The following is a 14,701-nucleotide window of genomic DNA, read 5'->3' as shown; positions in this document are numbered from 1 at the left end:
TGGGAAAAAGAATGGGGCATATTTTGTGCATTAGAAAAAATAATAAAATTAATGCTGGGAATTAAGATTCTGAACAAAAGCACAGTGAGTGCAATCTAGTTTTCTTTGGTTTAAAATGTCCAAAAATGGAGTTGCGACCAATCCAGAACGTACCCTGCCTCTCTCCCAAAGTCATCTGAATATGCTTCAGCTCACCCACGACCCTAATGAGGTGAGGCGCTATCAAAAATGGATGGATGGATTTAGCTTGCCAAAGCAGATGGTGCCCCACCATTGATTTTCTATCATAAAAATGCCACAGTATACTAGACACTAAATGAGCCAAACTATAGCATCACTTTGAAAGGAGAAAAAAAATGTAAAAGTAACGCGTGTCTGCAGCATGCAGCTGGAATGGTCACGCAGGCACAGAGCCAGCTATTGGCCACCAGAGATTGCAGATTGCAATGCTTCCTATGGATTGGCCGTCTAATACAGGCAAGTGCGGGGGTTATTCCAGGCTGTCGTAAAGTGGCAGGTTGCAGCCTTTTAATTTAATGTCACATCAAGTTTGACCAACATTGGTCCAATCAGATCTCGTCCGCACTCCTTCCCCCTCCTCCGCGCTTTCTCTCCCTCTCTCTCTCCGTTGCGCTTTCTCTCCAGTGCACCTCAATGAACCTTATTGGTGCACTGTGAGCGACCATCATCTATCTGTCCACTGGATTCCCATTGCCAGCTTCCCAAAAGAACATATGCATTTGCCTAGCTTCTTCCCAAGGAGTTGAACAGAGAGGTTCTTGGTGGTAAAAATGGCACAAATATTGGTGCTGTTGTTACTGTGGCTGCTCGACACATCATCCGCGGGATTTCCTAATCAGATTAATATCGGTAAGTGATTTGCGGATGGAAATTGTGCAGGATATTTGTGGGTTTTATTTAGCCGTAGAAAATGTGCGCAGAGGATGTACGAATAAGTTAGTGTTGAGAAAAAGAAAAAAAAAGACTGCAGCCCTCTACTGAATTGTTTAGATTGAAACAAAACATGTGGATGAAGAGAGTTACGCGCGGCAGAAATGATCCCAAAAAATGCATTTGGTTGAAATAATGGCATAATAATAACAACGTCTAGAAATGCGCGATGATGTACTAATAAAAAGCTAAAAGTGATGCGCGTGGTGTGATCGCGTTGTTCCCACTTGCAGGGGGTCTCTTCATGCGCTCCACGGTGCAGGAGCACAGCGCCTTCAGATTTGCGGTGCAACTCTACAACACCAACCAAAACACTACCGAGAAGCCTTTCCACCTCAACTACAACGTGGACAACCTGGAGTCCTCCAACAGCTTCTCGGTCACCCACGCGTGTGAGTAAACTCGCTACCACTCCAAACGTGCACACTCAGCACTGATAAATGATGTACCCAATTAAAGGCATCTATGTTGTGAGGTTACAGTGACGATATTTTGGGACTGGCAAGCTGGACAGAAAGTTTCCCTGGCAACAATGCAGTATGTATGTTGGTTGGACTTGATCATATCATTGATTTAGAAAGGGTTAAGATAAGGAGCATATAAAACAGTAAAGGATGACACGCACTGCCTTGCTCGGAGCATTTTTATGAGCTCTTTTATTGGTCATATACAGAATGGTGCAGAGCGGACAAATAAGCTCCCCCCTTTGAATCGCAATTAGTAGACATCGAGTGGATAAACGAGAAAGGAATGGAGTGCAGAGTGACATTTGGGGATGTCATTTGAAAAGATGAGCCGAGTGAATGGGACTGTCTTTCAGAGAGCCAAAACGCCTCGCCTGCTCCTTCATCCCTCTAACCCCTGTGCTGCGCGGTCATAATGGCCCCTCTGAGTCTCCGCCCGCTCCATCGTCTCACTCCCCCGGTGTTATAGAGCATCTCCCCAGCATTGCAGAGTCAGCTCATTAGCACCCAGCCCTCATAGCACCTCACCGTGCTGTCATTGGGCAAAAAGGGGGGGGGGGAGAAAAAAAAATCTATAGCTCCCACCCGATCTGCAGAGGAGGTGGGCCAGAGCGGTGAGGGAGATGAAGTAGAGCATCGTATCGGAAGCAGCCGAACCGCCAGGACCCAAACGAAGGCTTCCGACAGAAACAATAAGCAAATGAGTGTGAATAAATAATAGATAGTACCATGCAATTTCACGCACGTTGAAGAGGAATGGAAGCATAGGAGGGAAAAGGCTTGATATCGGAATCTAATTAAATTCACGGGCAGACTGAGCTTTGGTGAGAGGATGGGGCTCCTGTGGGAGCCGTGGCCCCATTTTTTCTTTCTTGCTGCCATGTTGAAGCTTTTCCATCAAGAGAACTGTCTCAGGACGGCCTTAAACTTCACACGCACCGACACTGTGAAGTTTGACACGACTACTTTTAAAGGCCCCTCATCTGTCAGAAATGCAAAAAAATAGAAAAATGACAATCAAATGTCACTTGATAATTTGGAAAGAGGAAAAAAACAAAAACGTTCAGCGTCAGCACGGTGGACCGCGCTGCGCTGTGGTTGTGTTTCTCAAGATCGTGACATTGATAAAACCTCCAGTAAAGTGTACCAAGCAGAGATGCATTACTTACAAGCTGCATGCCAAGGTCCAATACCACCTTTACAGCATCATACAGACATCTCACATTTTTGAAATACTGTATCTTCTTGGCCATTCTTTTTTTTTTTTTAAACAAATACAAAATGCTTAAATGTCTCAAAGTATTGGTTATTCTCCATGAACTAGGACGTAGTCTGATATCTCCCAACCAAATGTAGAAAAAAACGAACAAAAAAAACTATACATACAGAGACATTTTACATAGAATGAGTTATTTATGGCCATTATAGTATTCGCAAAACAAGTCTGACGTCATACAGTATGCTGCACGTCTAAAAGTTGGCTCTTGTACAGCTTTTGTTTCTTTCTTTGTAGATGGCAAACCACCAAGCAACTCCTGGCTTGGCACCCAGATTACATTTCATTTCTTTATGCTGGTCCATGAAAACAGAAATGTAAATTTAAACTGAAATTCAACTTAAATAAAAAATTGTTTTGGTTATTCAAATATACCAGAAGGTTGTGTTCATACTTAAATCACACATTTGGATCTGGAACACTCAGTAATAGTAGTAATCGCATTTTTTAATATCTATAAAAGGATCAAAATTTGCCCAGTCGAAGAAATGATATCATGACCTAATTGGATAGCACTTTGTGGTGTAAGTGTAAAGACTAACCCTAACCCTTAAAACATACAGAAAGTGTTTTTCCCCCACAATATATGTGGAATCCAAGATATGGTAAACCGGGAGACAGATTAAAAAAAATAAATAAATAAATAAAGATAAAATTTGACAAAGCTCACGCATGACAATAAGGCACGAGCATACGGTAATTATGCAGTGTGTTGTACTCAAGGCGACCAACACAACTTGTGTTGTGACATTGAAAAATGTCGTAGTTACTTTCCTTTAAAAATAACTTCTTTCCTGATTACCAGATTTTAAAATCAAGTTAGTTAGATTACGAGTCACTTTGTTACATTCAGAGTCTGCTGTACATCAAATAACAACCAGTTATGCCAATACTTACTTAGACGTACATTTTGAATCATGACATCCAAGAATAAAACTCTTCCATAATATCAACACATTTTTTACTCATGTAAGTAGTAATTATTTTTATCGGGGAAAAAAATCTTCAGTTAACGTTAAAAATGACTCATTTTTATATTTAAAACATTTTTATAGAACACTTTTTTTCATTGCACTCTGTTTTGCCTGAGATATTTAACTGTTGATGTTTTGGCAATGGCAACATTTATAATATACATTTTTGTTAGTAAATATAATGATACATTTGGGGACTTCATACAATGACAGCCGAGTGGGTCTTTCTCTTTAAGCTTGAATGTGCTACAAACTGTGTTGTTGTTTTTTCTGGACCTATCGTGATTTTGCAACCTAACTGAAATCTGAGTACTGAGGAAAGTACCACGTTAGATTCGTCATTATGTTAACAATTTAAAAAAAAAAAAAAAAAGAAGCTTTCTAATACGCTACCAGCATCACTGAACACAACACATCACGCACAGAATGCAATCTTGACGGACCATCATTAGTCTCCTCCTCAAAACTGGGGGGGAATACAAAACGCAAGAAATAATAGAAGTGAAGGAGGAATAACAAAAGCTTGGCTAACTTTAGCTTATTTATTAAGTATACCACAACGCTTCTCCTTGACATTTTTATTGCGGTGAATAACTTGCGAGACACGTTTCTCAAAGACTCAGCACAGCCAGTTGCTGCTCTAGTTGCGTCTGGCAACAGCGCAAGCTTCAGCTCACTTCCTAATTGGCTATCGTGCTGTTTTGTGTCATGGCATCCCAAAATCGGCGTTGACCACACGCAAAGATTTACAAGCATACATAGTATATTTCAAAGAATTCCTGTCATGGACCCTGTCCGTTTACTGAACAGATCAGGGAGGAAAACAACAAAAATCTCACACCACACCACAGGATTGTAAAATTCAGCCCAGTATCAGAATGTGTGCACCCCGGTTTAAACCTGAGTGAAATACGCACTTCCAAATATGCAAGGCACGCAGTTTAGATTCCGATCTAAATTGTCAAACGTGCGCGAGCCGCGATAAGCAAAGTCAACAACATTCCAAAGCACTTCAGATTGTCTCTTCCAAAGACAATGAAAGAACAATGAAATAAATCAGGTCATTAAATGAGATTCATCTGCAGACGTGCAGGCCTCGGAGGCTGACTGAAGAACTCCTGTGTTGTTGAGTTTTACATTTGTCAGCATTTGTTGCGCAAGCTGTCACCGGTATTTAATCGGATGCTCAAACTTCCTCTGTCGTCAATAGCTCCCTGCGCATGATTCAGACCTTTTATGAGCAACACAGCATAGTACATTTCATTTTCATGAGGTGGCAATCCAATCAAAGACGTTAGGAAAGAAGCGTTTATGTGGATTTGGGGAGTTAATCCATTTGGAGGCAAGTGTTACTGCTCAATCGATTCCAAAAAAAAACAAAAAACGAGCACATCCTTTAAAACCAATATAATAGAGAAGTGCTTACAGTGAGTCAAATTAAACTTAGCTTTGCAGAGAGAAAATATTAGAATTCACATGTATGATAAAGGCGGAGTGCCAGGACAATTTTCTTTCAAGTAGGCTGAAAGCCTTTTGATATTAATTGAATTAGTGACCGGCAGCAAACAAATGTGTGGCAGCGGTTATCCTAAAGGCTGGGCTTTGTAGCCAAGCTTTGCGGTTTTGCTTTGGTGGAAAGGCTCATTGCTTTGAAGCGACATCAGAAATTGGGAAACGTGTAATTACCAGCGCAGGTTCCATAATAGTGGCGCTAGCTGGGAGTCAGGGTGGCTTTGAGAGAAGAAAAGAGGAGTTCAAAGCAAAAGGGGAGCAGTTTGAAGAAAGCACAGCGGACAGCGTTAATGTTGCTGATGGTCACGGCTAGCCAACTTAATGACCCTGCCATCCTTTTCTCTTCTGTTTACTCATCCTCTTCCTCTCTTCCACCTGGGGCGGAAAGAACAACGAGCCCTTCCCGCACCTTTCCTCGGCACGCTTTTTACTCGATTACTCGCCTTTTTTTTTTCTCTCAAAGGCGCATTCTGCAGTTTTGCTCTTGAAGCTCATCTTCATTTTCCTCATTTTGTCATTCCCCTAATGGTTTATAGCCATTTTTCTCCTCTGAGAAAATTTATTAAATGCCTTTTTTTTTTTTTCACCAATATTGAACAATCTTCAGCCTTTTAGTAACTTCCGATGATCGGGCCGCAGAAGAACGCCGACGCAGACTGGATGACACAAGTATTGAAAGAGGACCAAGATGCGAGGAAAGCAGCGCAATGCCTCATTGTAAACAAAGAGAGGAATGTGGTTAACACAGCCCGGAGACGTTCATACTGCGGTATTGGTACAAGCAATGCGCCTCAGAATCATTTATTACTTTTGCTGCATTCAGCTTGGATGTTGTGTAGCTTGCACAATATGTGTTCAGGATGATCTATGGTGATGATAAGTGAGAAATATTCTCAAGATGTAAAATCTTCTCTTGGGGGTAGTGTCAGGGTCCAAAGGTTTGGGGAGCCCAAAAAAAATATTAAGAGTCAAGAAGAACAGTTTTCCTGCAGCAGTTTTCAGCTTTGCAATGTGTTGGCTAATAACACAATGCATTAGGAGAATAATGAATATTCAGTGGCTTGCAGCCACCATCTTTCTGACAATGAACACAACCTTAAAGAGGAGCCAAACCCCCAAATATTTCAACCAAAAACAAATTGGACGAGCCAGCACTAGTCAAAACACAGTTCTGATTAATACTGCACTCCTGCAATAATAATTTAACTGGATAATTAATCAAGGGTACTCAAATAATTGTCCTCCACATACATATACGCATATACACTGCATGTTTGGAGTTGTTTTTGTTGCAGCGTAAATAGATGGTTAACAAAGTGACAGGAAGACGTGTTTTTTTTCCCCAGTGTGTGGCCTGACAGAGACACTTTGTGGTCAACACAAGCCTCTCCTGTGATTGTTGTAGTGCCTCACTTTTCTCTGCGGGCTGTAACTCAATTTGAAAGGTGTGACCAAAGAAGCATGGCAGGGGAAGCTGGGAAAAAGAAAGGGTGGGATGGTGGTGGTGGTGGGGTTGAAAGAGGGTCTCGATGCCGTTGCAGTGTGTGTGAATGGAAATGATGACTCCGGAAGGAGGAAGAAAGAGAATGTGCAATACTGAGGAGAAAGATGGCCGATCCATTGCGGTTCAGCTGTGGAGGCACAGATGGAGGTTTGTTTATGGACACACATGCAGGCTTGTGCATATGCAAGTGTGCGTGAGGACAAACAACAAAAAACATGTGCAGGGCCAGTCAATGCAGACACGACTCGTAAAGCATGTTGGTGCAGACAAACTGTAACAGCGTGTGTCTAGCAAAGATGCGCTTGATGCAGTGCACCACATATTCTGGCTCAGCATACTTCAGATTTCTTCAGACTATCATTATTTTTTTTTTTACCAAGGATAATTTTAAGTCCTCTCATTTGTAGCAAGAAGGATGTGTCTACCAAAAAATGCTTGAAAAAAACAACAGCGTGTCCAGGGTGAAGAGAGTTTCAGAATATGTTCCATCCAATCAAGTAGATGTGTTTCATCAAAATGTGTTTCTTTTGTATACAATTATTGATTTCTCATGTCCTCAAATTTTAATATGGATTTATGCTTCATAGTTAGAACACTACCTCTTGCAAGTCAAGGAGGGAAGTTGAGACCAACCCAAATTAAACTTTCACTACATATAGGGAATTATTATGAAACTATGGACCACAAGCTAGAAATGTGTGTGTTTTTTTTTACTCATAATGTATTTGACGGCAAAAGCTGAACTGCTAAGCGAACTCTCTGTAAAAGATAAAAGCACTGCTGTTTTTCCTGGACTGAAACTGAACTGATTAATCCAGCCCAGTATGTACTACACCATTTGTTGCTTTGATATGAGATGCCTTTTTATGTGGGTGATTGTATATGTAATGTGGGGATTCATAAATACCCCTGAAGGATAATAAGTGTTTCATTTATCTTGACTTAGTTGGCTGTGATATAGCAAGTGAACCCAAACTCCTCTCAAAGGGTCACCATCATTGCAGCATTTTGCTCTGACTGCAAGTTGTTGTGACAAGTCTATAGTAGATAGTAGCTTGTGCAAAACTTGTTAAGCTACACGGGCCCTTCATCATGCCAGTCGTTTACACCTTTTTTTTTTTTTACAAAAACAGTTAGAACAAAGCCAATAAAGGTGCTTACATGATATACACTTGTAGCAATCAGATTCAAGAAGTTTAGCTCCCAGAAAAGGGAGCCACACAATCAAGGGAAAGCAAAATTTTACAATTAAATCGATCTTATGTATGCATAATTATATACCGTTTGATTACGCATGGATACATCGACGTATTTACCGTATATATAGAAGTGTATAATAATTACGATTATTATAATTATTCATATACCATGGGGCGACGCTCAGGCAGCCCTTGCCCTTGGAGTATATTGATATTTTTACTTATAGAAAACCAAAGCAAACATTCCACATCTTGATCTGATGTTTCAACATATCCGAAATGACATCAAAAGCTGAACTGAGCCATGAACTAAAACTCCAAAGTCCTATTAAATCACAGCTTTGCAATACTACAACATCTGTAATGATGCGTGGCAATGCGTTATAGAATGGAGCACCGTGACAGTGCAGTAAAATCAAAGGTGAACTTCTCATCTGTAATATGACGGTTTGATGACCATGTGCTCTCCAGGGCCTTGTGAAGTTGCTGGCCGTCGGATGACTGGAGCTGTAGCGAATGGGGTGCGAAGGGTAATGTCCCTCTGAGAATATTGACAAAACAGTTCCAATCGAAGAAGAGGCCAGGCCCGCAGAAAGGACCAAGTCTTGAATCCACTCGCGTGTCACACTTTCGTATGAATGAGAGTGGAGCCGCCAGACAGCTGCTAATGCTAAAAGCCTTGCAATAGCACGGTCTTGCTTGGATGGTTACATCACTTGCACTGTTAGCTTTGGCCACATGGGGTTAAAGCTCTCGAATGTAACATGAATCTTGGGATCGTGCCAGAACGTAAATCTCAAAATGGAACATTCTTTTGACCTAATGTTCATGCCATACATTTGCCATACATGCACACATGAATTTTTAAGGCAGATGCTGCAAAGAGATTCAAGAAATCAAGATGTAAAAAAGACTGAAAGGCAAGTTCAACAATTTTCATTTTGAATGAAATCTTCAAAAGAGCCTTTTCAAGTCAACCTGAGGAGAAGAGTTTCTGTCTGAGTGGTGTTTGTCTTGGACTCAGTCACTGGCAGATGCTGTTTGGTAACACAACAGCTTTCCTCACTCAATTTTGTTAGCTTTAGATCTCCACGCGTCCTCCTCAAACACTGGGCGAGAGGCCATGTTGGAACCATGTATGCATTTAAGTGCAACTAACCATTACATCACTGCTAATATCATATATTGCAAACAATATCTCAAATAATCTCCCCAATCTCGACTCATACATCTTTAGTGGCTTGTGATCAGAGTTAAGTCTTGAGTTCTTTGAATTTCCTATTGATTTTCTTTATCTATCAGATCTATTTTGTCGGCCAGATGTAAGAAAGTGCCAGTGAGAAGAGGGATTAAGGCAAAATGATTACGGATGGAGTGTCAGGACACACTGATGATTTCATCATGCCACGACATTAAATCGCTTCACAGAGCCTGCAGTCATCCTCCTTGTGAACTATAGTAATAGAGTAGATTTAAAAGTTTAAAATTTGGCATTCCAATATGCAAGTCATATTTATGGCCAATCAGAGATCATAATATCTACTGCAATTCAGGTTTTACGTTTGTGATGGATGAATGATGAAATTGTAGGAATTCAGGTTACATCGACGTCATAGGAACGGAATCCTACAGTACCATTAACCAAGAACTCCTGCATTTACATAAGAGTTAAGAGTAATGTGCATTACACTGACCCATATGTTAGCTTTATGGGCAACACACAAATACAAGGTGTAGATCAAGACCTTTTTATTTATTTTTTTTAATTTACATCAGTAGGCACGATACAACATGACAGCCCATCTATGCTCTGCACATGTGCTCAGCGCCCCTCAAATAATGTGCTGCTTTATGAACTATAAGTCAACAACAACAGCACAAGTCTGGGCTCCATTATTGAAGATGATATCTGCGCCGCTTTGTAATGAAGAGGAGGACCTGGCTGACCAGTGATAAACACTATGAGGGACCATAAGCGGATATGTGCTTATGTGCTTTAAGAGTTTTTTTCTTTGGAATCATAAAAAAGAAAATGCATGATAAGAACATTCACGTGGTGGATGCACATTTGAAATAAAATCAACAATGAGGGGGGGGGGGGCATTGTTGCCGTTTCGAGCTATTCATCTCGGGTGCATCGGGGAATAAGGGATTTGTCTGCACAGCCTATCGCCTTTCCGATTTTTATGCTTTCATCAGGCAAAAGCTCTCAAGGAGAATAGGACATATTGTTTGTGACAGATTATTTTCCATTTCAGGATGCCATTTAGCCTTAAACCTGTTTAAGAAAAAGTAAACATGGCACTGTTAAAAAAAACAACTTTCAAAGACGATTGATGCTGCAGTCTGCCTTTTTTTCTGCTCTTGTGTCTTGATCAGTCCAGCTATTGACTATTCACATTACACATTGTAATCCTTTGCCTCCAGTGCCTCATGTAAAGTGGTTTCATTGGTTTGGCGTCACGGGGTTCAAAAGCAAAACTGTTTTCACGTCTTCTGTCAACATACCAAACAAGGTCAAGTAGCTTATGAAAGCTTCTCTGTTTTCTTTATTATTATAAAAAAGACCATTAATCTCTGTCCCCTCGGACTGTGTTATCATTTGTTTATTACTTCCCCTCCACATTTGTGTGGTAGTGGATAATTCCTGATCCAAAGATCACCAAGAAAAAAAATGACACCAGTCAGTGTTATGCTGAATACAAAACATCAACAATGCACCCTCTCTTAATAAATATTGGATCACAGTTGCTTCCAACTCCACGTTTCTGGCGTGCACCAAAAGAGACAGTAGCGAGCAGAACGCTGCCAAAGCTGCATGTCTGTGCAGAAACGAGGGCTCCGTCAGAACTGATTGCTTGTGACAGTTCATAGTCGCCAGGCCACTGAAGCATCATAACCTTGTGAAACTAGTGGATGGGCATTCTAGCATACAACTAAAGGAGCGGAGGTTGAAACATGCATTAGCATATTCCTCGCAGTGACGAAAAAAAAAAGAGATGTGCTTAATATTGAAGACAACTTATCTAATCAGACTTATCATGTAGAGCAACACCTCTGGAGACAGGGCTTCGTTTGCAGATAATTACTACAGCTGATTAGTGGAGGGCGTGTCGGCACAAAGTGCTGTTGACACTGCAACATTAACCTTCTGCGGGCAAGAGAAACATGTCTCTCCAAGCATAACACGCACAATTCTGATCGTTCACTGAGCCACGATGACTGCAATGATTCCATCACATCTGCATGACTGCTGCAAAGAAATTCATCAAACAAGTGAGAAATTGTAGTTCTCCTGCAAAATCAACCAAAATACCCAGCCTCCCTAAAAAAAAAAATGATAATTTTTTTTAAGTTATTGCACAATGTGATTTGGTACTTAAACTGATGACACAGCAAGCCTAATAACTATATTTTCATATGGAGGGAACGTAGTCAACGTACGACTCCCTGAACTTTATTCATAGTGCAAGAAGAGACTTGTGAGAATCTTTTGCTGCTGAGAGCGGGGAGAAAATGAAAGATGCAACACGGGGTGAAACAAATTCAATTATTGCCGCGATTGTTAGATGAAGGTCAAAGAGGAATTTCGATTTTTCATCCTTTATGTGATCTGAGTTCATTTAGTGTACCAAGAAACATTATGCAGTTATCGTGAACATACGGTTAGATTTGCCCCTAACGTAAGTGTAAATGTAAATCTACTCTACTGATTGATGAATGGAGGTGGCCAAGATTGCTAGCATTGGCTAAAATACTATTTGATGGCCTTGTCAAAGTATTTTCATGAACATTTTCATATGCGTATATATGTATCAAGCATTAAAAATAATGGTTATACAGTGGAACCACGATTTGACAGACTAATGGCCTGAGCAGTCACCTGTTAAAACCAATAGTCCGTTGAATTGAATCACTTTTTGTCATGGTCTAAAACACCCAATACAGTACAGCATTATTATATTCCTTCAAAACCTTTGAAGTTTATCCAAACTTAAGTTGCTTTTGCCTGATGGATAGGCGCAAGGTTAGTGTGCTTCCTGTTTTCATCTTCATTACAATTGGATGCCATAAATTTGGAGAACTTGCAAAAAAAACAAATACTATATACCGCACCAAAATCTAAATGGCATGTCTGAGAGATGCGTACATGACGAGAAAAGATACGTTTGTCCCTATTAGCGTGCCTACGGCAACCTTACGTTAATGTCCATGCATTCCATTGCCTTTGTTGGGAACGTCGCCCCTAGCAACATGGCCACTACGTAGGCACCTCTTTTATCTAAATTTAGTCTGTGACAACGGCGATGTTAGCTAGATCTTGTCTGTGACAAGAACATGAACTATATATACAAATCTCCGTCTGATGACTATGCCCCAACAAAAGTTAGTTGTTATGATGGACTGGAATGGACACTGGTCACCTTTGACCCTGAAGTGGTAAAAAAAATGGATGTATTTAAAACTATAATGACAATATTGTGAAAGCTTGACAATTGAAAGATTCTCGCAATGAATCTGTGCAAATTTGCACATCCATGATCAGTTTGGCCAAACAGAGCTAATGAGTCGGTATGTATAGTGGATGTTGCTGTTGGGGTGTTTGCGTGTGTGTGCGTGCGTGTGTGAATGAGGGAAAGGCTTTTGATGTGATGTGGCTGTTGCGGCAGTGTTTTTGCTTGACATGGTTCTTACCGCAATTCTCTGTCCTCAGTGCTGACTATTCCCATGAGTGAGAATTAAGTGAACATGATGTGCTCACTCAACCATGACCCTCCTCTGTTTTTTCCCTTCAATGATTAAGTCGCAGAGTGCTGTTGCCATTTCACACATGGGTACGTAAAACCTGTGGGCGGTCGCTCTCGGCCCGCGGACCTCGTACGCGAGTCCAGCCACTGTCTGATGAAATAATCCAGCGTTCTATCATCAACCGTTGGCTACAGTTCCTAATATTCTTCTTTATCCCCGCATTATGCCGGTGTCATGGCTTTTGTTTCTGGTGTCATGCAAATACAAATCAGGAAGGCAAGTTTATCTGGGCTCATGACAGAGTTCTTCTAATCCTTTGCAGCTGCAGAATGAAAGGGCTGTTTGGAGCCAATCCATTCCAGAGTCCCCGGCGGAAAGAGTCGCTCAGATACGGCCTGACAGTGTTAGAATATGATGAAAAAGGACATGTGACACTTTGGTGGCCAAGTTGTGTGTCAAGAGGAGGCAAAATAAGAGTGTGGATGGGGACGGGAAGTGACCAGCTGTTCTGTTGGTGAACATATATTGTACGACTTTCTTAATAGAGTTTACAGACGCCCTCAGAGCATATCCTTCTCAACGTCCAAAACAATGCGCATGATTAATGACAACCTACTTTTGTTTCAGTAATGATTGCACACTTTCTGTAAATCCTATAAACTTCATTTCACTTCTCAAATATCACCGTATATGATATATTTAACTGAAATTGCTGATCCGAACAACCAATGATTTATAAAGGAAAATCGTGAAAACGATCAGGGGTGCTTTACCTTTTCATACGACTGTACATAAAACAATTTAAATGCATTTTCCCCTTCAGTATGGCAATTTCATATCATTTTATGCAAGGTCCTCTTCCCATGTGTTTGTTTAACAAACACCAGTAATACATTTAGTTTACTTTACATCAATCCATTATTCTTATCAGTATGGATTAAGCGAAAATAAAGTCAAATTTGCACGAGTCTACTTGAGTTAGAGGGTAACTTTTTAAAACTTTGACTTGCAGTCTTTTAAATGTTCACCACGACAGCTTCACAAAATTCTATCAATCATTGCATTGTACTGCAGCGATATCAATTTGAATTCGCCTAATTGGTCAGCTCCTCGTGCACAAATGGAGGAGTCCCTTGCTCATTTGGCAAAGTTTATATTCTCTCAATACAATTGCCTGGCTTGAAATTCAACAATTTTTCATTTTTGTCTGACCGTGAATCTTGCTGTTATGTTCAAATCAGAATTGCAATAAGTTAAAATGATTGCACCCGGGTGGGCTGGAATCATGCTGGACAGGTTTTTCCTGTTAATTGTCTGCAACAAACAACTTGTATAAGGCATGTCCTTGAGAGGCTTCAGTAAATATTTGAAAAAGTCTAATTAAATTTCCATCTGCTCAACTGCATTGATAATTTCAATATCAAACACACAGCGTGCACTGACTTCAGGACGGTAAATGACGATGATAAAAATTCAAAGGATTCATCTCTCCATAATTTCTCTATACAACTTATTTTGTCAGTACATCACGCCGCAAAAAAGTAATTGACAATTTTCCATACGTTGATAAGATTAAATTTCATGCTAAGAGTGCATTATGACTACATTACTACAAAAATGTATACATTTATTTGCTAACTCAGTTTGCCTTTGTGCTGACAGAACATTATTCTCTGTGAATTTCTTCCATTTCCTTCCTCTAATATTTTGCAAGAATATATATATTGATAAGGTTTATAGACAAGCTTTAGTGTTAAAATTGGCTCCCATATGAACTTTGTCTGTACATCGTACAGATTTTCAAATGCAAAGATGACATCTTTTGACAGGTGAGAAAGGCGTCTGTAGTTTCTAGTTTGAAGCCATCACTTCACGGCAAAGAAAATAATAGAATAGAAAAAAGTTACATTTTCTTTTTTCTTGTTTGCTTGCTCCTGTGTTTGTGATTTTTTTGTCTTGCTCTGCTTGTTTTTTTGTTCAGGAACAAATAACAAACGTGCAGATTTCAACAACGATGCAAACAAATCTATCTGTAAACCTTCAACATATCCAACATTTCACTTATTGAACAT

The 14,701-nt window shown here is 40.2% G+C and overlaps 2 protein-coding genes across 2 annotated transcripts in view; one reads left to right on the top strand and one right to left on the bottom strand.

Annotated features, from left to right (window-relative positions):
• Positions 1-14,701, bottom strand: part of LOC147060612 (neuroligin-3-like) — a 322,266-nt gene that overhangs the window by 199,847 nt on the left and 107,718 nt on the right. The window lies entirely within an intron of this gene.
• Positions 747-14,701, top strand: part of gria3b (glutamate receptor, ionotropic, AMPA 3b) — a 74,355-nt gene continuing 60,400 nt past the window's right edge. The window contains exons 1-2 of the mRNA XM_085905850.1: positions 747-870; positions 1,185-1,343. Coding sequence (XP_085761976.1) covers positions 792-870; positions 1,185-1,343 — 238 coding nt within the window. The 5' untranslated portion in view covers positions 747-791. The remainder of the gene's footprint in view (positions 871-1,184; positions 1,344-14,701) is intronic.

The sequence above is a fragment of the Syngnathus leptorhynchus genome, chromosome 2, assembly GCF_054491065.1.
Source record: "Syngnathus leptorhynchus isolate UIUO chromosome 2, UIUO_Slep, whole genome shotgun sequence".
NCBI classification, from domain to species: Eukaryota; Metazoa; Chordata; class Actinopteri; order Syngnathiformes; family Syngnathidae; genus Syngnathus; species Syngnathus leptorhynchus.
This window is presented reverse-complemented; position numbering and strand designations above follow the sequence as displayed.